The sequence below is a fragment of the Balaenoptera musculus genome, chromosome 8 (genome assembly GCF_009873245.2).
Source record: "Balaenoptera musculus isolate JJ_BM4_2016_0621 chromosome 8, mBalMus1.pri.v3, whole genome shotgun sequence".
In the NCBI taxonomy this organism is placed as follows: Eukaryota; Metazoa; Chordata; class Mammalia; order Artiodactyla; family Balaenopteridae; genus Balaenoptera; species Balaenoptera musculus.
Genome location: NC_045792.1, coordinates 48191391 through 48216627, shown reverse-complemented (window position 1 = coordinate 48216627; position 25237 = coordinate 48191391). Strand labels below are relative to the sequence as shown.

Sequence of the window (25237 nt, the reverse complement as noted above, 5' to 3'; positions counted from 1 at the left end):
GTGTAAAACCTTAGGGGTCATGTCCCTAAAGGGAAAGGGCTTTCCCACACCTTCCCCTTTCTTCTTCTGGAATGTGAGGTGGTAGTGAGTCACTGAACTTTGCAAATGAGAGCACTACCAGGGGTGATGGAGCATAAGACAAAAAGGAGCCAGGACACGTGGAAAGAAGAGCCTGGACAGCATTGCTAAGTATTAGCAAAATGCAAATCACAACTACAGTGAGTTCTCAGAGAACTCAACTTGGAGATTACTCTTACTATTAAGAGCATAAAATCTTGAGTTAAAGTCTTGTGACTTATCTGCTGTGTCATCTTGGCAACTTCACCTGTGTGAAGTTATAACTGTGTGACCTTAACTTCACTTAGCTGGTTTCTTTAGCTGTAAAATGAAGATAATACCACCTACTTAAGAGGACTGCGATGAAAAATAGGTGAGTTGATATATATCATTTAGTATATTCACTGTTATATATATAGTCAATGCAGCTATTCTACAAAATGACCATCACTAATTTTAGTGTTGGTGATGACCATAGTGTTTTCCACTGCCTCATTTTTTTTCCCTTTATAAGTAGAGGGATGTGGAGCTCACCTCCTCCCACAAATACATCAGAAAATCCATCCACATGTGGAACAGTTCTTACAGAACACCCACTGAATGCTTCCAGATCTCATACAACCAAAGCTTCGAGAAAGATCCCCATGTAACCGGGTAGGATGAAGGGAAAAGGGAGAAGAGGAGGAATTGGGATGGGACCTGCACCCCTGGGAGGGAGCTGTGAAAGAAGAATGCTAACCTCACCCTGGGAACCTCCTACACCAGCTGGGAGGTATGCCAGGTCAGATAGGGAGCTTCAGAGGCTGGAGAGGAGGGTATGAGAGTTGGCCTGAGGCACTGCAGGGTATGGAGAGACCAACACAGAAGGTCCTGACCACGTCACCACACTTCCCAGCCCAAGATGTGCGCCTGCTGGTGTGCACAGCGACTGGGTGCTGAAACTCGGGCTTCAGCAGACAGACCCGAGGAGAGGACTCGGTTTGGTTGCACGGAGACAGACCAAAGGGTCTGGAGTGTGGTCCGGACCATAACTGGAGGTGTGTGCATGTGGAGGTGGGGCTGAAAGCTGAACTGATAGCTGGCCATCCCACTGTGGTTGCTGGGATGCAGCTTTGGCAGGTTCCTGCTCTGGCGGACTTTTCACTGGAACTGCACACGTGTGCCTGAGGGCGCCCTGGGCCGACTGTCTGCGGGGTCAGGGGATGCAGCTCCAGTGGGTTTATGCGCCGGTGGCTTGGTGAGCGCGTATGCTCTGAACTTATTACCAGGGCCCCCAAGAGGAGGTGGGCCCAAAGGGCAGTGCCAGCAACACTGATCTTTGTGGGTGCACACACCGGGTGGCAGGCGGCATCACAGAATCCCACGTCCTGGCAGGCAGCTCCTGGGGAGGAACATGCAGTGGCTTCTCTCCCAGAGGGAGCGCTCCAGTCCTGCCTACTTCACACCACAGCTTAGAACCAGATCTGGGGATTTCCACTACAACAACTGGGGAGCAGACCCTGCCCCTGACAGGGCTGTGACACCCACAGAGCAAAGAGGAGGCCTTGCCCAACATCCAGTGTGGGCTCTGGTCACCATGACACTAATCAATCACACTCCCCTATCAAGGGGATAATGGCCAGCACACACTGAGGAAAGACGTGGCAAGCATCGATACCAAAAACAGCCCTTGCACCAAAGATACTGTATGCAAGCAGGCTACACTGGGATGCTCCCACATAAAAACAGCCCTTCCACACCACAGTAGATAACTGCTTCTCCTAAATTTGTAGTCAGAGAAATATAAGAAAAAAGAAGCAAAGGAATTACTCCCAATTAAAAGAACAAGAGAAATCCCCTGAAAGGACAAACAGTGAAAGAAACCTCTACAGTCTACCAGACCCTGAGTTCAAAAAGGAGGTAATAAAAATGCTGAAGGAATTAAGAAAGACTATTTATTGATAGAAATGTAGATCACTGTAACAAGGAACTAGAAACTGTAAAGAGGAGCCAATCAAAATTAGACAACTCAATTGCCGAGATGAAAACCAAAGCTAAAGGCAATAAACAGCAAAGTAAATAATGCAGAAGAACAAATAAGTGATCTGGAAGATAGAATAATGGAGATCACCCAATCAAAACAGCAGACAGAACATATGCTATCTATGGGATAATATAAAGCACACCAATCTACTACATCTAATACGGTTCCCAGAAGAAGAAAAAAGAGAAAAGGGGATTGAAAATGTATTTGAATAAATTATGGCTGAAAAGTTCCCAAACCTAAAGAAGGTATTAGATATCCAGGTCCAGGAAGCACAGACGGTCCCAAACAAGATGAACTCAAAACAGACCTACTCCAAGATATATCATAATTAAAATGGTAAAAGTTAAAGAGAGGATTCTAAAAGGCAGCAAGAGAAAAACAGTTATAAGGGAACCCCCATAAGGCTATCAGCTGATTTCTCTACAGAAACTTTGCTGGCCAGAAGGAAATGGCAAGATATATTCAAAGTCCTGAAAGGGAAAAACCTGCAATCTAGGATATTCTACCCAGCAAGATTATCATTTAGAATAGAAGGAGACAAAAAGAATTTCTCAGACAAGCAAAAACTGAGTAAACAGCAATACTAAACCTATCTTAAAAGAAATATTGAAAGCTCTTCTCTAAATTGAAAAGAAGCAACAATCTATAGGAGAGGGAAACTCACAATAGAAAAGGTAAATATATAAAAGGATTGAAGATCATTTAAATAAGACAGGACAGGGCTTCCCTGGTGGCGCAGTGGTTAAGAACCTGCCTGCCAATGCAGGGAACACGGGTTCGAGCCCTGGTCCGGGGGGATCCCACATGCCATGGAGCAACTAAGCCTGTGCACCACAACTACTGAGCCTGCGCTCTGGAGCCTGCGAGCCACAACTACTGAGCCCACGTGCTGCAACTACTGAAGCCCGCACGGCCTAGAGCCCGTGCTCAGCAACAAGAGAAGTCACCGCAATGAGAAGCCTGTGCACTGCAACGAAGAGTAGCCCCCACTCACCACAACTAGAGAAAGCCCGCGCGCAGCAACGAAGACCCAATGCAACCAAATATAACTAATAAATTAATAAATTAAAAAAAAAATAAGACAGTACACAGTTAAAAAACAATCCAAAAAATTCTGTGAAAATGAACAGAAAAGGATAAACATGAAGATGTAAAATAGGACATGAAAATCACAAAATGTAGGGAAGGGGAGTAAGAAATGTAGATCTTTTAGAATGTGTTTGAGCAAGTAGATATAGTGACAGTTTAACATAGTTGAAAACCAGGGTAACCACAAATCAAAAAAACACAATAGATTACCAAAAACCCAAAAGAAAGGTACTCAGGCATAATACAAAAGAAAACTATCAAACTGCAAAAGGAAACACAAAAAGAAGAAAGGAACAAAGAAGACATACAAAATCAACTGGAAAACAAGGTTTAAAATGGCAATAAATATATACTTACCAATAATTACTTTAAATGTCAATGTGCTAAATGCTCTGATCAAAAGACACAGAATGGCAGATTGGATAATAAAACAAGAACCTACAATAGGGCTTCCCTGGTGGCGCAGTGGTTGAGAATCTGCCTGCTAATGCAGGGGACACGGGTTCGAGCCCTGGTCTGGGAAGATCCCACATGCCACGGAGCAGCTGGGCCCGTGAGCCACAACTACTGAGCCTGCGCGTCTGGAGCCTGTGCCCCGCGACGGGAGGGGCCGCGATAGGAAAGGCCCGCGCACCGCGATGAAGAGCGGTCCCCGCACCGCGATGAAGAGTGGCCCCCACTTGCCTCAACTAGAGAAAGCCCTCGCATGAACCGAAGACCCAACACAGCCAAAAATAAAATAAAATAAATAAATAAAGTAGCTATAAAAAAGAAAAGTGCTTAAAAAAAAAAAAAAAAAAAAAAAAAAAAAAAAAAAAAAAAAAAAAAAAAAAGAACATACAATATACTGCCTACAGGAGACCCACTTTAGGGTGAAGGACACACATAGATTGAAAATGAGGGGATGGAAAAAGATATTTCATACAAATGGAAATGACAAGAAAGTGGGGGTAGCAATACTCATATAAGACAAAATAGACTTTAAAAAGCAAAGGCCATAAAGAAACATAAAGAAGGACGCTGTATAATGATAAAAGGATCAATACAAGAAGAGGGTAGTACACTCACTAACATATATGCACTCAATATAGGAGCACCTAAATACATAAAACAAATACTACCAAACATAAAGGGAGAAATTGACAGGAATACGATAAGAGTAGGAGACTTCAACACTGCACTGTCATCAATGGACAGATCTTCCAGACAGAAAATCAATAAGGCAACAGAGATCCTAAATGGCACAATTGAACAGTTAGACTTAATTGATGTCTTCAGGACATAGCACCCCAAAAAACCAGTATACACATTCTTTTCAAGTGCACATGGGACATTCTCTAGGATAGACCACATACTAGGACACAGAACAAGCCTCAACAAATTTCAGAGGATAGAAATTATTTCAAGCATCTTTTCTGACCACAACCCATGACATTTTTCACAGAACTAGAACAAATAATCCTAAAATTTATACGGAACCACAAAAGACCCATAATTGCCAAAGCAATTCTGAGGAAAAAGAACAAAGCTAGAGGCATGACCCTCCCAGACTTCAGACATTACTACAAAGCTACAGTAATCAATACAGTGTTGTATTAGCACAAAAACAGACATCTGGATCAATGGGACAGAATTGAGAGCTGAGAAACTCACACACCTACAGCCAATTAATCTTCAACAAAGGCGGCAAGAATATATCACGGAGAAAAGACAATCTCTTCAATAAGTGGTGCTGGGAAAACTGGACAGCTACATGTAAAAGAATGAAATGAGAATATTCTCTAACCCCATATACAAAAATAAACTCAAAAAAATGAACTGATATAAGGACCTAAATAATACCTTTACTTACTGATAAAACTGATACTGGAGAATGTGGTTAATATCTTCAGTCCAGTAAACTTATCACTGACCCCCGAATCAGAGAGACAGACTTACCTTGTCCCAAGTATCACTGTACTAGAGCAGGCCTCACCCTGCAGAGGTGAACTTGATCCTACAGAATGAATGCACTCTGTAGACAGGCTGGTCCCAAACAGGAATGGGGAGAAGTGGCTGGGCTACTTGGGCCTTGTTTCTCCTTTCACCTTACTTAATCACCTAGGGCAGGGTGGTTGAAGGAAGAGTGATTACAATGTTATGCTATTGGAGCTTCCTTCACATGGAGAAAAAAAATACTCCCCCTCAATATTTTAGCATATTTAAACTGTAACAAATGAATAATTTACCTGTTTACTGTCTGTCTTCTCCAACTAAGATTGTCAGTTCCATGATAAGGAAGCCATGTTCAGCTCTGTGCACATGGGTACCAGCATGTTGTCTGGCCCATAGAAGGCATTCTTATTTACTGAGTGAGCAAATGTACTGTAGAGTTTATTACAATGGAACCTATATGGTCTTTATTTATTAATCCAACACAAATTTATCTACAGTGTGCCAAGAATTTTCTTAGGCAAGAGGATTCTGAGATATTTTGAATCAAAATACAGAAAGTTTTGTTTTGAAAACAACCCAGCTGTTAGCTCTTTGAAAAAAATTTAGTTGGAGAGCCTCTGATTCTCACTCGCTGGACCATACAAGGTCAGTCTTTTGACTGCTCTATACTTTAGATTCCCTATTTATAGCTAAACAAATTTGCAACACATACCAAAGAAATCCTGTATGATTTACAGTTGTTCAAGCAAACAAGAAAACTCTGGTTCAGTTTCTGTAAGCTATCAAAAGGATAAAGACAAAAGGCCTGTTTTTATCTCAAATCAATCAGGTTTTGAAGAGCATCTTTTCAACATAACGAAATAAAGACATATATAAAAAACAAAGACAAAATACACCTTCCCATTCTAAAACATTTCCTTCAGTCCATATGTACTTTAAATAATGTTGTATTAAGTTTCTACTTCAACTTTCAATGTTCAGAGTAAATCCATCCTGGCACAGTGTTTGTTCTAAGAAGTCAACAGTGGCAGGAGTAGGAGCATAATATAGTAGTTTCACTGTTATTTCCAGAGTCTATAAAATCCCAATGCTATTGCCAGGCAAGTAAACACTGAGGCTGTGAAAAGAAGAAAACATGTTATAGGTCATGCATTTGTGATTGTCTTGCAGAGACAAAGAGAATAATGTCATCTTCAATTTAAATTGAAAGCAAAATCAGGAAATCCAACCAATTTTCTTTTCTTTTTTTCTTTGCCTGTGTTGCGCAGCATGTGGGATCTTAGTTTCCCAACGAGGGATCAAACCCACGCCTCCTGCATTGGAAGCATGGAGTCTTAATCATTGGGCCACCAGGGAATTCCCAATCCAACCAATTTTCTACTTCAGGTTTTTCATTCGCTAGAAAATTAAGCTAAGGATAAAGGATATCCATTAGGGCTGGATTAATACCAATTCTTCTTAAAAGCTTCCTGTATTTTAAACCAGAATAAGGATGACAGTAATTTAAAAGTGTAGATTATGTCAGTTAGAATCTATAAAGTGTTTAAAGTAATTATTAACATTAGCATTATTAACAATGACTACTTTAAATAATTACAAACTCTAATTTTAGAAATAATTTATAAGTGAAAAACCACCTTTCTTACATGTACTAAAAAATTACGTAGTTAAGCCAGTAAAATAGACATCCATATCATCCATAAGAAAATTTTAATTGCCTTTTCAGTACATTTAAAAATGATTTCATGCCTGCTGAGCTCCCAGGCTGGTCCCCTGCCCTCCAAGGCTGCCCCTTCCCCCCCCACCCAGCTACATTGGTACTGGGGGCATAGGAGGGAGGCTGGGGAGATCAGGAGAGGCAGGCAGGAGGGGCCCACCCAGACCCCAGACTGGAGGAGCAGGAGAGGAGAGGAGGGCGTTTGCCCTGCCCACTCGAGCCCAGGAAGCCTGCTGGGCTCCCAGGTGAGGTCCCCTGCCCTCTGAAACGAGGGGTGGGAGGCACGCCTGGGTCCCTTCCATTCCTTGAGCCTAAGCCTCACCCCCAGAGCCCCCGGGGCCTTTTCCAGCCCTGTGGGTCCTGAGCATTGGCCCTGCCCACTGCCCAAACCTTGACCTGCTTAGGTCCCGCTCTCCACACCCAACACCCTCCCCATCTTTTTTTTTTTTCCCCCCTCCTCCCCTTTTTTACTATTGTGGTACTGATGTACCTTCCAGTTGTTGATTCATCTATATTTTTATTTTTACATTATTTCTAACATATCTGTTAGTTTCCTAGTCTAATTTTATTTTTTACTTTGTTATTGTTCTTTTTTTTTGCCACCCCATGCAGCTTGCAGGATCTTAATTTGTGAGCCCGGGGTTAGGAGGAAGCTCCGAGTCCAAACCACTGGACTAATAGAGAACCTCAGACCTCAGGGAATATTCATCAGAGTGAGGTCTCACAGAGTTCCTCATCTCAGCACTAAGACCCAGCTCTACCCAGTAGCCTACAAACTCATGTTGGAAGCCTCAGGCCAAACAACCAGTAAAACAGGAACACAATCCCACTCATAAAAGAAAAAAAAAATGAGATGGCAAAAAAATATGTCACAGATGAAGGAGCAAGGTAAAAACCTACAAGACCAAATAAATGAAGAGGAAATAGGCAATCTACCTGAAAAAGAATTCAGAGTAATGATAGTAAAGATGATCCAGAATCTCGGAAACAGAATGGAAGCGCGGATTGAGAAAATACAAGAAATGTTTAACAAAGATCTAGAAGAACTAAAGAACAAACAAACAGATGAACAACACAATAACTGATATGAAAAATACACTAGAAGGAATCAATAACAGAATAATGGAGGCAGAAGAACAAATAAGTGAGCTGGAAGACAATGGTGGAAATAACTGCTGAGGAGCAGAATAAAGAAAAAAGAATGAAAAGAATTGAAGACAATCTCAGAGACCTCTGGGACAACATTAAATGCACCAACATTTGAATTACAGGGGTCCCAGAAGAAGAAGAGAAAAAGAAAGGTTCTGAGAAAATATGTGAAGAGATTATAGTGGAAACTTCCCTAATGTGGGAAAGGAAATAGTCACCCAACTCCAGGAAGCACAGAGAGTCCCATACAGGATAAACCCTAGGAAAAACACACGAAGACACATATTAATCAAACTAACAAAAATTAAATTCAAAGGAAAAATATTAAAAGCAGCAAGGGAAAAACAAAAAATAACATACAAAGGAATCCCCATAAGGTTATCAGCTGATTTTTCAGTGGAAACTCTGCAGGCCAGAAGGGAGTGGCAGGATATACTTAAAAGTGATGAAAGAGAAAAACCTACAACCAAGATTACTGTACCAGCAAGGATCTCATTCAGATTCGATGGAGAAGTCAAAAGCTTTTCAGAGAAACAAAAGCTAAGAGAATTCAGTAACACCAAATGCTAAAGAAACTTCTCTAAGTGGGAAACACAAGAGAAGAAAAAGACCCGCAAAAACAAACCCAAAACAATTAAGAAAATGGTAATAGGTACATACCAATAATAACCTTGAATGTAAATGGATTAAATGCCCCAACCAAAAGACACAGACTGGCTGAATGGATACAAAAACAAGACCCATATATATGCTCTCTACAGGAGACCCACTTCAGACCTAGGAACACATGCAGACTGAAAGTTAAGGGATGGAAAAAGATACTCCATGCAAATGGAAATCAAAAGAAAGCTGGAGTACCAATACTTATATCAGATAAACAGACTTTAAATAAAGACTGTTACAAGAGATAAGGAGGGGGCTTCCCTGGTGGCGCAGTGGTTGAGAATCTGCCTGCCAATGCATGGGACACGGGTTCAAGCCCTGGTCTGGGAAGATCCCACATGCCGTGGAGCAACTAGGCCCGTGAGCCACAACTACTGAGCCTGCGCGTCTGGAGCCTGTGCTCCGTAACAAGAGCGGCCACGACAGTGAGAGGCCCGTGCACTGCGATGAAGAGTGGCTCCCACTTGCCACAACTAGAGAAAGCCCTCGCACAGAAACGAAGACCCAACACAGCCAAAAAAAAAAAAAAAACAAAAACATAAGGAGGGACACTACATAATGATCAAAGGATCAATCCAAGAAGAAGATATAACAATTATAAATGTTTATGCACCCAACATAGGAGTACCTCAATACATAAGGCAAATGCTAACAACCATGAAAGGAGAAATTGACAGTAACAATAATAGTAGGGGACTTTAACACCCCACTTACACCAAAGGACAGATCATCCAAACAGAAAATAAATAAGGAAACACAAGCTTTAAATGACACAATAGACTAGATAAATCTAATTGATATTTATAGAACATTCCACCCAAAAGTGGCAGAATACACTTTCTCCTCAGGTGCACATGGAACATTCTCCAGAATAGATCACACCTTGGGTTGCAAATCAAGCCTCGGAATATTTAAGAAAATTGAAAGCATATCAAGCATCTTTTCTGACCACAATGCCATGAGACTGGAAATCAATTAGAGGAAAAAAACTGAAAAACACAAACACATGGAGGCTAAACAGTGCACTACTTAATAACCAAGAGATCACTGAAGAAATCGAAGAAATAAAAAAATATATAGAAACAAATGACAACAAAACACGACGACCCAAAACCTATGTGGACGCAGCAAAAGCAGTTCTAAGAGGAAGTTTACAGCAATTCAGTCTCACCTCAAGAAACAAGAAAAATCTCAAACATCTAACCTACACTTAAAACAACTAGAGAAAGATGACCAAGGAAAACCCAAATTCAGTAGAAGGAAACAAAAATCATAAAGATCAAAGCAGAAATAGAAAATGAAATAGAAACGAAGAAAACAATAGCAAAGATCAATAAAACTAAAAGCTAGTTCTTTGAAAAGATAAACAAAATTGATAAACCCTTAGCCAGACCCATCAAGATAAAAAGGGAAAGGATGCAAATCAATAAAATTAGGAATGAAAAAGGAGAAATCACAATGGACACTGCAGAAATACAAAGGATTATAAGAAACTACTACAAACAACTATATGCCAATAAAATGGACAACCATGAAGAAATGGACAAATTCTTGGAAAGGTACAATTTTACAGGACTGAACCAGGAAGAATTAGAAAATATAAACAGACGTATCACAAGTAATGAAATTGAAACCATAATTAAAAATCTTCCAACAAACAGAAGTCCAGGACCAGATAGCTTCACAGGCGAATTCTATCAAACATTTAGAGAAGAGCTAACACCAATCCTACTCAAACTCTTCCAAAAAATTGCAGAGGGAAAAACACTCCTAAATTCATTCTATGAAGCCACCATCACCCTGATACCAAAACTAGAAGAAGATACCACAAAAAAAAAATTGCAGACCAATCACTGATGAACATACATGCAAAAATCCTGAACAAAATACTAGCAAACAGAATCCAACAGCACATTAAAAGGATCATACACCATGATCAAGTGAGATTTATCCCAGGGATGCAAGGATTCTTCAATATATGCAAATCAATCAATGTGATATACCACGTTAACAAATTAAGGAATAAAAACCATATGATCATCTCAATAGACGCAGAAAAAGCTTTTGACAAAATTCAACACCCATTTATGATAAAAACTCTCCAGAAAATGGGCACAGAGGGAACCTACCTCAACATAATAAAGGCCATATATGACAAACCCACAGCAAGCATCATATTCAATGGTGAAAAACTGAAAGCATTTCCTCTAAGATCAGGAACAAGACAAGGATGTCCACTCTCGCCACTCCTATTCAATACAGTTTTGGAAGTCCTAGCCACAGCAATCAGACAAGAAAAAGAAATAAAAGGAATACAAATTGGAAAAGAAGAAGTAAAACTGTCACTATTTGCCAATGACATGATACTATACATAGAAAATCCTAAAGATGCCACCAGAAAACTACTAGAACTAATTAATGAATTTGCTAAGGTTGCAGGATACAAAATGCACAATAATCTCTGGCATTCCTATACACCAACAATGAAAAATCAGAAAGAGAAATTAAGGAAACACTCCCATTTACCATTGCAACAAAAAGAATAAAATACCTAGGAATAAATCTGCTTAAGGAGATGAAAGACTTGTACTCAGAAAACTATAAAATACTGATGAAAGAAATCAAAGATGACATAAACAGATGGAGAAATATACCATGTTCTCTGATTGGAAGACTCAGTATTGTGAAAATGACTATACTACCCAAAGCAATCTACAGATTCAGTGCAATCCCTAGCAAACTACCAATGGCATTCTTCACAGAATTAGAACAAAAAATCTTACAATTCGTATGGAAACACAAAAGACCCCGAATAGCCAAAGCTATCTTGAGAAAGAAAAACGGAGTTGGAGGAATCAGGCTCCCTGACTTCAAACTATACCACAAAGCTACAGTAATAAAGACAGTATGGTACTGGCACAAAAACAGAAATATACATCAATGGTACAGGATAGAATGCCCAGAGATAAACCCACGCACATATGGGCACCTAATTTATGACAAAGGAGGCAAGAACATTCAATGGAGAAAAGACAGCCTCTTCAGTAAGTGGTGCTGGGAAAACTGGACAGCTACATGTAAAAGAATGAAATTAGAACATTACTTAACACCGTACACAAAAATAAACTCCAAATGGATTAAAGACTTAAATGTAAGACCAGACACTATAAAACTTTTAGAGGAAAACATAGGAAAAACACTCTTTGACATAAACCACAGCAAGATCTTTTTTGACCCACCTCCTAGAGTAACAGAAATAAAAACAAATGGGACTTAATTAAACTTAAAAGCTTTTGCACAGCAAAGGAAACCATAAACAAGACCAAAAGACAACCCTCAGAATGGGAGAAAATATTTGCAAATGAAACAACAGACCAAGAAATAATCTCCAAACTATACAAACAGCTCATGGAGCTCAATATCAAAAAAACAACAAACAATCCAGTTAAAAAATGGGCAGAAGACCTAAACAGACATTTCACCAAGGAAGACATACAGATGGCCAAGAGGCACATGAAAAGATGCTCAACATCACTAATTATTAGAGAAATGAAAATCAAAACTACAGTGAGGTATATCAGCTCATGCCAGTCAGAATGGTCAGTATCAAAAAAGTTAGAAACAATAAATGCTGGAAAGGGTGTGGTGAAAAGGGAACCCTCCTACACTGTTGGTGGGAATGTAAATTGATACAGCCACTATGGAAAACAGTATGGAGGTTCCTTAAAAAACTAAAAACAGAACTACCATATGACCCAGCAATCCCACTAGTGGACATATACCCTGAGAAGACAATAATTCAAAAAGAGACATGCACCACAATGTTCACTGCAGCACTATTTACAATAGCCAGGACATGGAACCAACCTAAATGTCCATCAACAGATGAATGGATAAAGATGATGTGGCACATATATACAATGGAATATTACTCAGCCATAAAAAGAAATGGAACTGAGTTATTTGTAGTGAGGTGGTCCTAGAGTCTGTCACACAGAGTGAAGTAAGTCAGAAAGAGAAAAACTAATACAGTATGCTAACACATATATATGGAATCTAAAAAAAAAAAAAAATGGTACTGATGAACCTAGTTGCAGGGCAGGAATAAAGAGGTAGGCATAGAGAATGGACTTGAGGACATGGGGTGGGAGGGCAAAGCTGGGACAAAGTGAGAGTAGCATTGACATATATACACTACTGAATGTAAAATAGTTGGCTGGTGGGAAGCAGCAGCATAGTACAGGGAGATCGGCTTGGTGGTTTGCGATGACCTAGAGGGGTGGGATAGGGAGGATGGAAGGGAGGCTCAAGAGGGAGGGGGTATGGGGACATGTGTATGCATATGGCTGATCTGCTTTGTTGTGGAACAGAAACTAACACAGTATGGTGAAGCAATTATTAAAAAAAAATTTAATGGCAAAAAGAAAAAATGATTTCATAATTATTAAAAATTTATAAATAAAAAATGAAATTTTAATGGAAACCCTTTAAAAAAAAACTCAATGAGGTAGAAGAAAAGGCAGAGAAAGCATCAGGCTTTTTATTTTTTTAAAATTTATTTATTTATTAATTTATTTGTGTTTGGCTGTGTTGGGTCTTCGTTGCTGCCTGTGGGCTTTCTCTAGTTGTGGCAAGCGGGGGGCTACTTTTCATTGCAGTGCGTGGGCTTCTCATTGCGGTGGCTTCTTGTTGCGGAGCATGGGCTCTAGGAGCACAGGCTTCAGTAGTTGTGGCACGTGGGGCTCAGTAGTTGTGGCTTGCGGGCTCTAGAGTGCAGGCTCAGTAGTTGTGGGCGCCCGGGCTTAGTTGCTCCGCGGCATGTGGGATCTTCCCGGACCAGGGCTAGAACCCGTGTCTCCCGCATTGGCAGGCGGATTTTTAACCACTCTGCCACCAGGGAAGGTCCACATCAGGCTTTTTAAATAGTTAATATACCACCTGCTCTCTATGTTACATCATTCTGGATAGAAAACCTTTCTGTTCTCCTTAAGAAGGTGAATTTGGGTGAGGCTTTTAGGGACTCCCTAGATTCTAGTCTGTTTAAACAGCCATGATTTTAAAAGAGAGACTCTGAGATGAAGAGCAAACTTCTATGATTAAAGACACAAGAGGGACTTCCCTAGTGGCACAGTGGTTAAGAATCCGCCTGCCAATGCAGGGGACAAGGGTTCGAGGCCTGGTCTGGCAAGATCCCACATGCCGTGGAGCAACTAAGCCCGTGCACCACAACTCCTGAGCCTGTGCTCTAGAGCCCCCGTGCCACAACTACTGAGCCTGTGCACCTAGAGCCCGTGCTCCTCAACAAGACAAGCTACTGCAATGAGAAGCCCACGCACTGCAACGAAGAGTAGCCCCCGCTCGCCGCGACTAGAGAAAGCCCGCACGCAGCCAAAGAAGACCCAACGCAGCCAAACAATTAAAAAAAAAAAAAAGCACATGAGAAACAGCCTTTCATAGTTAAGCCTATCCTATTTTTAATGTGTAAATCTATACATTATCCCATTTAATCACACTACTTACTGAAACTTGATTAATGACAAGATCATTTCCTTAATTTCAAGAAATGGGATTAGGTCTCTCTGAGACACAGGGGGAAGCTGGACAGTTGAGGAGAAAGAATAACCTTAAGGGGGCTTCCCTGGTGGCGCAGTTGGTTGAGAATCTGCCTGCCATGCAGGGGACACAGGTTCGAGCCCTTGTCTGGGAAGATCCCACATGCCCGTGGAGCAACTGGGCCCGTGAGTCACAACTACTGAGCCTGTGCGTCTGGAGCCTGTGCTCCGCAACAAGAGAGGCCGCGATAGTGAGAGGCCCATGCACCGCGATTAAGAGTGGCCCCCGCTCGCTCCGCAACTAGAGAACGCCCTCGCACAGAACGAAGACCCAACACAGACAAAAGTAAATAATAAATAAATAAAAAAAAAAAAAAAAAAAAGAATAACACTCAACAGTTTCTTGTCTTGTTGCCACTGGTCAATTATACATTCTCTCATTTGATCCTGCTACTACTTACCATGTTCCAGATAGTGTGCTAAAGAATTTCATGTATCATCTTACTTAGCCATAATTAAAATCCTATGAGGTTGCTGATAGTATTCCCATCATACAGACGAGGCAACAAGCCCAAAGTTTTACTGCTAGCAAGTGGTGGAAGCAGGACTCAACACTATGTGTACCTGTCTCGAAGGAAGTTGCTGTTACTCTTAAAAATAAAGGGTGGTGCCTTCAGAACTGTTAGTTGTAAATCCTCAGTGAAAAAAGGAAAGGAAGATAACTCTTTAGGTAAATACACTAGAAGAAGCTGAGTGGAATACGAAGCTCTTCCTAACCTGGGGTGCTTTGAGGTCTATTTTGAAAAGTGGGAATGAACACTGCAAACTGCGCTGATTTGGCATTTCCCATTAGCATTCCTATTGGACAGAAGATCTCTGGTTCCAGAGACTTTGCTAGAATGGGGGTTTTCAAAACTTGTTTTAGCCTTAGAACCCTTTCTTCAAATGGATCTTAGACGCTAAGTCATTCAAGTTGAAGAGAGGAAGGGGGAGTGGGGGTGTGCATCAGCTGAGGGCTAGGGGCTCCATCTCTACTCCTGCTGCCGCTTCAACATGATTAGTGCCTACCCAGAAAATCACGGATGGTATAAAGCAGCAATTTTATTTTGGACAATAACATAAATTTTTAAATGTGCCTATCTTTTTGACCCCAATTTTTAGATGTGCATAAGCAATTTATTATATAGAAATACTAGCATGAGGGCAATAAAGGGGTATGTGTATATTTACCTCACACATATATATGCTATTCGGTCCAATATTTTTTTTTATAACTTAGTTATTTTGTTTTTGGCTGCATTGGGTCTTCGTTGCTGCACGTGGGCTTTCTCTAGTTGTGGCGAGCAGGGGCTTCTCTTGTTGCGGAGCACGGGCTCTAGGCACATGGGCTTCAGTAGTTGTAGCATGGGCTTTAGAGCGCAGGCTCAGTAGTGGTGGCGCACAGGCTTTGTTGCTCTGCAGCATGTGGGATCTTCCCGGACCAGGGCTCGAACCCGTGTCCCCCGCATTGGCAGGTGGATTCTTAACCACTGGCGCCACCAGTGAAGCCCGCAATATTGTTTTTAATAAAAACAATTGGGAGCAGAATGTCTGTTAATAGAGGTTTGGATAAATAAATTATGGTATTTTCATACAATGGAAGAGTATGTTTTCTAGTAAAAAAAAAAAAAGTCTGTATATGTATTCATGTGGAAAGATAATCAAGACATGTGGTTAAATTTTTAGACGTTGTACTCTGTACAGTATCATCTAATTACTATTTAAAAAATCTGCAATGTTCACATATAGAAGGAAAAGCCTAGAAAGATATATACTACTAATAGTAAATACATATGGGGAGGGAGAAGGCTTTCACTTTTACTATATTGCTTTTGAATTATATGAACAATTTAGGATGAAAATATATTACTTTTTTATACAAAGAAAAAAGTACTACTCGACTAGGGCATTCTTTCTAACTCCTTGGGGCTCTGTAAATTGGTCAGGTCACATGGTACTTGAGGAACTCAGTATGTGACAAATAATCTAATTTTGGGTAGTATCCCTGCTCTGTCAGTTGGATTCAAGATAGGAGGTAGCTTTTGCCCCTTTGCTTGCTGTGGTTTTTATGGTCTATATCTATTTTGGTGATCTTTATCTAAAAATTTCATTTTTTCATTGTGGAATACCCAGTGTATCTTTGCATCATTTTGTACTTGTGTTTATCTTTGACATCCATATGCTTTTTCCTATTAGGAGGATGCAGAGTTGCCTGTTAAACTTATATCCTAAATTTACTGCCTATTAAACTTACATTTTCCAAGTACTCCAGGGAACCAAACAATAAAGGAGATCTGTTACAGCTCCTCCTTTTTTTCTTCTGTGCCCCATGGCTCCCTTGGAGGTAGGAGCTAATAAGTCCGAAAATTAAATGACAGTAATTCCTTCTCTGACAAAACACAGCCTTACCTGCAAGGTAACGAATTGTCTCAAGCTTGTTAGACTCCATTAGGGTTTTTAAGGAGGCAATTTCAGTGTCAATTTTGTTACCGGTCTCTGAAATAATACCTCTGGTTTTGGTATCCTGTAGTAATTAAGAATAAGACAATTAAATTTTGTCCCTGTGTATCATGGAGAAAAATGTTTACTTTAGAAATCCTCACTTATGGGCTAATTTTGTGTAACAGAAGTTTTAAGTGGGGAAACACAGTAAAAAAGCACAGTGATATTAAAAAGAAAAAATAACACTACATGAATATTACAAATTGACAAAAAGTATTCCTTCTACTTTGATATTTGGAGACTATTTCTTAGGATTATCACATTCTGGGCACATTCTACTAAAAACCTCACAGGAAGATACAGGCATACCTTATTTTATTGTGCTTCGAAGATGCTGCATGCTTTTTTTAAACAAATTGAAGCTTTGTGGCAACCCTGAGTCAAACAAGTGTATCGGCGCCATTCTTCCATGAGCATTTGCTCACTTCATGTCTCTGTGTCACATTTTGGTGATTCTTGCAATACTTCAAACTTTTTCATTATTACTATATTATGGTGATCTGTGATCAGTGATCTCTGACGTTACTATTGCAAAAGATTACCACACACTGACAGCTCAGAAGATGGTTAGCATCTTGTAGCAGTTCTTATTTTTAAATTAAGGTATGGATATTGTTTATTTAGACATAGTGCTACTGCACACTTAATAAACTACAGTATATTGTAAACATAACTTTTATATGCACTGGGAAACCAAAAAATTTGTGTGACTCACTTTATTTCAGTATTTGCTTTATTGCTGTTGTCTGGAAATGGACCTGCAATATCTCTGAGGTATGCCTGTATTTGAGACCTAAATATATGAGGATAAGCTAAGAAGGAAAAATGTTAGTCACAGAACTATCACCTTATGTGTAATAAAGTCCTTAGGATATCATGGTTAAAACTTTAAATATGTTTGCAAAGGAAAAACCAACTGGGTTTATAATATGAACTGGCACCAATATTAAAGGAGATGGCAGAAATGCTTGTTGGGTAACACTGAATGCTATGTGCATAGGGACTAAGGGGTAGAAAGAGAAATAAGATGATATTTAGAGCTCAGAAATTAGCTGGGAGAGAATTTGTTGATTTCCTTGTTTATCTCCTTTATCTGGCCAAGAAGTTAGAGAAGGGAATAGGCTGCTTAGAACGGCAAATGGGACCTTTGCGTCTACTGAATTATAATCAAGAGTGATGTCTCTTATGTTAGACTGCAGACCGAGTGACTTTTAACTTTTAAGAAAAGGACTAGGCTGAGTCAGAAAGCTAGGTTTTACTCAGCCACAGAGATTAAATAATGATCACAATTTAGGATTACTGAGGTAAACAGTAGTTATGAGTATGGAGTTTAGAATCCAGGTTGACATCTGGCTCTACCACTTTTTAGTTGTGACCTTAACTTCCTTCTGCCTCACTTTCCAAATTGGTAGAATGGGAATAGAGTGCCTACCTCACACAGAGGCTGATATGAGGATTAAATAAATTAATAGACAAAAAAGGTAAGTAAAACAGTATCTAACATAAAAATTTTTTATTTGACTGAACCTAGGCATTCAATGAAATACTAATTGTGAATCCTTGTCTTTTTTAAAAAATAGTTCTCTTCCATATAAAAATAATTTAGTTAAAAAAAAGTATGCTACCTGGAAAGCTTGATTCTGACTCAGAAGTCACAGCTCAGGTACTACCATCCACCTGGTAGCAGCTTCCCCCAAAGTACTGGTTAACTATAATAGCTATGAGGAAATCATGGATTCTATAGGGCTAGCTTGTTAAAGTCCAAACTTATAAAGTGATACACATAAAGGCAGTTACATAAGGCATGAGAGCTATACAGAAGAGAAACTTTTACATAGCAGCTTACATTTTTGGTAAATTCTGTGGTTGCCTCCATAAGTTTCTTTTCTTGATCTGTAAACTAAACGATATGGTTTATCAAGAGGTTAAAAAAAAGACTAAAAGGAATTAAAAAGGAGTAAGTGCAAAAAAGTACATTTAAAAGCACATTACCATATCTGTTACTCTGCTCCTTTCTAGGTTGATATCCAGTTTATTATCTGCTCTGATTCGACTGGTTTCATTCTTTAAAGAAAATAAAAATATTAAAAAAGTGATCTTGTAATGAATATTTGTTCTGAAATTAATGAACTATTCTGAAGTGGGGAAAAAAGTTTCACTTACTATCAGTTGTTGCTTAACTTGTTCTAATTCAATTTTCATTTTCTAGGTATAAAGAAAGATCACACACAATTGGTGTTAAACCAAAAGTCCATATTATGATTTATTAAAAAAAATCTATCAGGGGCCTGCATAAGCAAAAACCCTGCATAAGCAAAAATTGGACATTCTGTGGATTTCTAATACATTATCTGATTAAGAATAAAGACAAAAAAAGAACTAATAGTTCATCTAAAGAACTAATAGTTCATCGTATTCAGAAAACAATTAGGAACATAACATTAGACAATGTATTTATGTTTCAATATAGTAGTCCCCCCCTGATCCACTGGGGGTATGTTCCAAGACCCCAAGTGGATGAAACTTCGAATAGTACTGAACCCTATACGTACTATGTTTTTTCTCATACTAATGGGTGGGTAGCATATACAGTGTGGATACACTGGACAAAGAGATGATTCATGTCCTGGGGGGAATGGAGTGGGACGGTGAAAGATTTCATCATGCTACTCAGAACAGTGTGACATAAACATATGAATTGTTTATTTCTGGAATTTTCCACTTAATATTTTCAGACTGCAGTTGACCACAAGTAACTAAAACTGTGGAAAGCGAAAATGCAGATAAGGGGGGACCTACTGTATTCTACTTAAAAAAAAAAAAAGATTGATATTCTAAATTTTAAAATATTTTAAGCTAGTGGGTAACAACAAAGTTCTGACTGAATTACAGAAACATTTTTCTCTTAAGTGACAAAATAATTATTACAGAACCAAAAAAATGGAAAATGCCACATTACTGTCAGTTCTGAGAACATTATTCTGAACTACACTAGAAATTTAATAAAATGTATGTAGCTCAAAGATTTCCTCTTTTATGTGACCTGTGTAAGATACAACTGTTATTCTTCAGTATGCAAGAAACTATGAGGTATACATAGATTAGGTATGGTTAAACATGTATACTTTTATCTAAAAACTTGCTAATAATTATTTAATAACCACATGAAATTGTTTTGGGGTCCTGTTCTTCACCAAGTAGGATACTTATGAAATCAGTTATTTTATTAGTAATAAATTGAGATTTGTATCACCTGGTTCTCTGCTCGCAGATTTGCAAATTCACTTTTCTCTAGGATGACCATGTCTTTCCTGATGGAGTCCAAATGAGCCATTAACTGTTGTACTGTTATTTCCTAAAATGCAAAATTAAAATAACCTAGTGATGCCATCCCCTTGCATGAAATTGTTCATGGAACTTTAAAAAAATTATTGTCTTGCTACAAGGTATGTTGCTTGGCTAAGTAAAAAACAAAACAAAACATATGAAACCTATATATCTGAAATATCAAAATGAAAAGAAGTAAGAGATTCAAGGAAGAAAAAGTATTTCCCAGTGAAGAGAAACAAATGTCTAGGTCTTTTCAATGAAAGAATCCCAATTAAATGCTTACTTAACCTCCAAGAGTTCCTCAGCAAATACTCTTTCTTTGTTTATTTTTAAAATATCTACATGGGAAAGTTTTTACCTTTCATTGCTTTGCTTTTTTTTTTTTTTAATTTTTATTTTTTGGCTGCGCGGCATGCGGGATCTTGGTTCCCAACCAGGGATCGAACCTGCACCCCAGGCAGTGGAAGCACAGAGTCTTAACCACTGGACCGCCAGGGAAGTTGATTTTGAAGGACCTTCTACCATCAGAAATTTCTAGGATACTGAATAAGACTTAGAAGTCAGGTAATAAAATAGAAGTATGGTTTAAATAATTGTCAGTATAACATAGTTTGGTTTAAATTCCTGAGTATCTTTCCTATATTTGGCACTACAAAGAATTTGTGAAAGAAAAGGTGGCCCCTGTCTGATACATTTTTTTTTTAAAGTTTTTAGTTAACACCTCCATCACCACACGAGTTCTTTCTTTCTTTTTTTAAAATTTATTTTATTTATTTATTTTTGGCTGTTGGGTCTTCATTGCTGCGTGTGGGCTTTCTCTAGTTGCAGCGAGCGGGAGCTACTCTTTGTTGTGGTGCACGGGCTTCTCATTGCAGTGGCTTCTCTTGTTGTGGAGCATGGGCTCTAGGTGAGCAGGCTTCAGGAGTTGTGGTGCACGGGCTTCAGGAGTTAGCGGGCTCTAGAGTGCAGGCTCAGTAGTTGTGGTGCATGGGCTTAGTTGCTCCGTGGCATGTGGGATCTTCCCAGACCAGGGATCGAACCTGGGTCCCCTACACTGTCAGGCGGATTCTTAACCACTGCACCACCAGGGAAGCCCTATCTGATAGACTTATAAACTTTTACTTTGCTAGGGAGGGACATTTTTGTAGAAATGATTTAAAGCAGTCTTACAAGGAAAATATAACTTTCACCACTAAACTTCTCAAAATCGTGTAGCTTGCTGACTCATCTTTTATCCCTTTTTAATCAAAAGAAAAAGTAGATGAAGGTGTAACCTTGAAAAAGGCCCTCTATAACAGGGTTTATAAACAAAACAGAAAACCCCAAACAAGAACAGAATGCCTAGTGGAACCCCCATTTTGTCATAGTTTCTGGCTAGGAGTGCACTGTTGGGATTACAGTGCTCCACTGACCACAGTATGGGTGAGAAAGGCTATTTCAAAACTGCCTTAATGTTTAGAAAACAGAGGCTACAATAGTTCCAGATGCATGGCTACAGAATGACTCAGTCTTCAAAGGGTCTGGAATGCACACATCTTCTCCAAAAACAGCTCTCAGATGGCACAGCCACATAGACTGGAGGTTAAAAATGTGAGTTCTGGAGTCAGGCTGCCTGGGTTTGAATCCAAACGCTGCCATTTACTATGAGCCTTTGGGCACGTTATTTAGCTTCTTTGACCTCCTCTTTGCTGAAATGGGAATAATAACTACCTATACCTTATAGAGTTGCTTTGAGGATTAAATGATATAATGCATGTAAAATGCTTACAGTAATACTTGGTGCACAGTTAGCATTCGATGAATGTGATGAGACAGGTGTCTAATGGCTGAAGCAGGACAGTGTGACTCCAATGTTTTGATGTGGAGGGAGTTTTGCTTTAAATATTATTCCTATCATAAAATTAAAAAGTATTTTTTACTGTGTACAATAGACATCCCTGACTCTAATGCCTTCCCTAACCCTCATCTGTATTACTGGGGAGGAGGTTCATTTTCTTTTATGTAGTTCTGCTTGAAATATTCATGAGCATTACCTCAGAAGTCATACAGAAGTGGCCTCTAGGGGTTGTCGGTCTTGTTCCCCCAAAATATCATTATGAAGGAGTTCTAAGACATTAACTATAATATTATTTTTGTTTAAGTCTTTAATAAAGTGTTATTTTATTACCACAACTACATAGAGAAGAGTAGAAAATGTAACTACATACTTCTTATAGACTCTGAACTTGAGAATAAGGAATTACTGTACCGTGACTCTAAACTCTTTCTATCTCCCTTTCCGCCTTTAAATAGTTTGGGACTCAAAAAGCCTATAAGATAGCACGTATGTCCATCTTCAAAAACTTTAAGTGGAAAAATATAATCCAGTCAAATCTATTAAAAGTGTGATCATTGTAACTATTGTGGAGCCACCAGAGAATATGAATGTTATTCAGACTATAAGCAAGTTCAGAATATAACCGAATTCTCAGACTGAGCACACTTGACTTAGCATGGCTCTTTCTGAAGTGATCAAGTATGAAGCTTGTTTGCCTCATAGCCTATGGCTCAAGGATGGAATGGGATTTTGATTTCATACACCAGTAATAAAAAACCCAAAAGTTCAGTAGTAGTGTTCCTACATCCAATCCTACATTTTAAATGTAAGATTAAATGGCCCTGGCAGCATAAAAATTCCTCAAACAACAGTTTTAATTCACTGCTTATATTACAGAGAAACTTAAAAATCTGATTTAAGAGTACCATTAGCTCTTTCAGGATAGCTCAAAGGTTTGGGGGGATTAAATGAGTGGCTTTTTCTTTGGTGGATTTAATAGTCTGTTATGATCCTGAATAAATTTAGCTAAAATAATACACATACAAATTTAAAGTTAAGTTAAATCTAGGGGCTGAATGCTTTTAATTCTAAATATATAATTAATTGGATATTACAGTAAAAATCTTTCAAAAATTTCCCTCTTTCATGACCTTTAAAGTAGTGACATTTTATGCAAGAGCTCCTAATTTTATGTAAGAAAGAAATCCTAATATTTCTCTGCTGTGAAATATTTATCTGAAGAAGAAAGCCTAAATTTAAAAAACTAAAATTAAAAAAAATTACCAGAGAAAGAAAACAGATTCTTAAACACAGTAATTAATGATTGACAGATTATGAATTATTATTCTACAGTTAAGTTCATTTAGCTTATTCTATCCTTCATATAAAATTATTGCTTTTTGTCCATAGCACCACAATGACAACTCTTGCAAATTACTGAACCTCTCTGATCCTTTCTTCAGTGGTAAAACAGAATAATTCTACCTACTTTTCAAGGTTGTTAGAGAGATTAAATAAGATCATATATGAGCAGTCCCCAGCACTGCCTCTCACTTCTTAAGTTCTTAGTAAATGGTATTACTTGGCGTTTAAGGATTCAGGTATCTGGTCAGATTAAAGCATCTTAGCCAGGTGATTTATGAACTCCTTCCCAGCCATGTAAGTCCCTTCCAGCTTTCCAACTTTGTAGAACATACACATGACTGCAGTAAAGTGGTCAGCTCTTCTACTGTGGTGGGCTTTCTATGTGGAAGAAGTTGTTTCACTAACAACCTCCCACCATCCCATGACTCAAATAATATAATTATCTTACACAATGAAAGATTTGACAAAATTTTACTCTGTGTTACCATAATTTTGTGATGACTATTCTAACTCCTCAGTCTCTCTGGATACTGACTTTATTACACGTTTTTTGTTTTTGGTTCCTTTAGAGAGAATAATAAGGAAGATGCAGGTGTGTTTAGAAGGTGGGTGGGTAAACAGAGATGCAGTTATGAAAAAGATTGTCTAATGAGACTGTCAGAAGTGATAAAAATGAAAACATTACCTGTTGAGCTTGAGTGACCATCTCCTTATAGATAGTATCGAGGCTGACATTTGATAAAATGGTTAATGCTGATACAATTGTTTCTGCTTGTGCTTTGTCAAATCCTACAAGCAGCAAATAGGTATTTATATTTTTTAAAAAGTGCACATCCTTCTCAAAATAGACAGCTAGAATAACTTCTATCATTTAAATTTTCATGCAGTTGACTCTTGAACACATGGATTTGAACTGAGTGGGTCCACTTAGATGCAGATTTTTCTCAATAGTAAATACTACCATACCACACAGTCTGTGGTTGGTTGAAGCTGTGGATGTGGAATTGCGGATACAGAGGGCCACTATAAAGTTACATGCAGATTTTTGACTACACAGGCGGTCGGTGCCCCAACCCCTGTGTTGTTCAAGGGTCAACTGCAGTCTTTTAAAAAAATGGTTATAATTAAAAATCGATAGATTATGCTAAATTACTCTCTAAAAAGCACTCTCCAATTTTAATTCCACTGATCCATTTCCCCACATTTATATCAACATGGGTATTACTAGTCTTTTTTGAGTGTATAATTGGCATTAAAATGGTATTGCATTATTATTTTAATTTATACTTAAAATTTGCATTTCCTTGATTAAGCATCTTTATATATATTTATTGGTAATTTATTTTTCTGTGAGCTGTTTATGGCCTTTGTCCATTTTTCTATAAAACTGCTTAACTTTTCTTATTGATTCATATGAATTCTTTGTATATTAAAGCAATAGGCTCATCGTCATATGTGTTGCTAACATTTTTAACCTTACAGATCATATCCTTTGATACACAGATTTAAATAAATATTTCTGTAGTCACATCTGTCATTCTTTACTTTTACTTTCATTGCTTTTGAGTTTTATGTCTTGCTTCCTTACTCTAAAAGTCAAAAAATATTTCTATATTATAATATTTTTTGTAGTCTTTCTTTCTTTCTTTTTTTACATTTAGCTTTTAATCAATCTGGAATTTATTTTTCAGTAAGGGAATCTAATCTATTTTTTTCCAATGGCTAGTCATTTATCATAGCTCATTTATTAAACAGTCCTTCCTTTCCCTAATTTGTAATGCTTTCTTTATTGCTTTCTAAGACACACGTTTCTGAATGCCATTCTATTCCATTAAATCAACTCTTCTATTCCTATAGTTTCATATACTTTAAATAACTGTTTCGACATCGGGTAATTTTTTGTGACTGTTCTTTGATTTTCTTTTTTCTATTCTTAAACATTGTGCTTGTACTTCCACATAAACTTTAGTATCAGCCTAGAAACTACAGTTGTTTTT

The 25237-nt window shown here is 38.5% G+C and overlaps 2 protein-coding genes across 7 annotated transcripts in view; one reads left to right on the top strand and one right to left on the bottom strand.

Moving 5' to 3' along the window:
- Positions 1 to 18569, top strand: part of ANKRD42 (ankyrin repeat domain 42) — a 76424-nt gene extending 57855 nt beyond the window's left edge. For 3 of the 4 annotated variants that reach the window (XM_036860053.1, XM_036860055.1, XM_036860050.1), the window contains 2 exons: positions 16424 to 16450; positions 18127 to 18569. In XM_036860053.1, the coding sequence (XP_036715948.1) occupies positions 16424 to 16450; positions 18127 to 18193 (94 nt within the window). In that variant the 3' untranslated portion in view covers positions 18194 to 18569. Of the gene's footprint in view, positions 1 to 16423; positions 16628 to 18126 lie in introns of those variants that run through there. The other variant, XM_036860051.1, reaches the window with a different exon arrangement.
- The window catches only part of CCDC90B (coiled-coil domain containing 90B), a 50125-nt gene continuing 29619 nt past the window's right edge, over positions 4732 to 25237 (bottom strand). Inside the window, exons 3-10 of one of the 3 annotated variants that reach the window (XR_005020878.1) lie at positions 23926 to 24029; positions 19983 to 20084; positions 18893 to 18934; positions 18722 to 18793; positions 18576 to 18629; positions 16637 to 16751; positions 5401 to 6224; positions 4732 to 5272 (exon numbers count right to left, since the gene is read on the bottom strand). Coding sequence is in view for 2 of the 3 variants with exons in the window: in XM_036860057.1 (XP_036715952.1) it covers positions 6169 to 6224; positions 16637 to 16751; positions 18576 to 18629; positions 18722 to 18793; positions 18893 to 18934; positions 19983 to 20084; positions 23926 to 24029 (545 nt within the window). In the remaining variant the exon portion in view is untranslated. Of the gene's footprint in view, positions 6225 to 16636; positions 16752 to 18575; positions 18630 to 18721; positions 18794 to 18892; positions 18935 to 19982; positions 20085 to 23925; positions 24030 to 25237 lie in introns of all 3 variants that reach the window. The other 2 variants (XM_036860057.1, XM_036860058.1) reach the window with 2 other exon arrangements.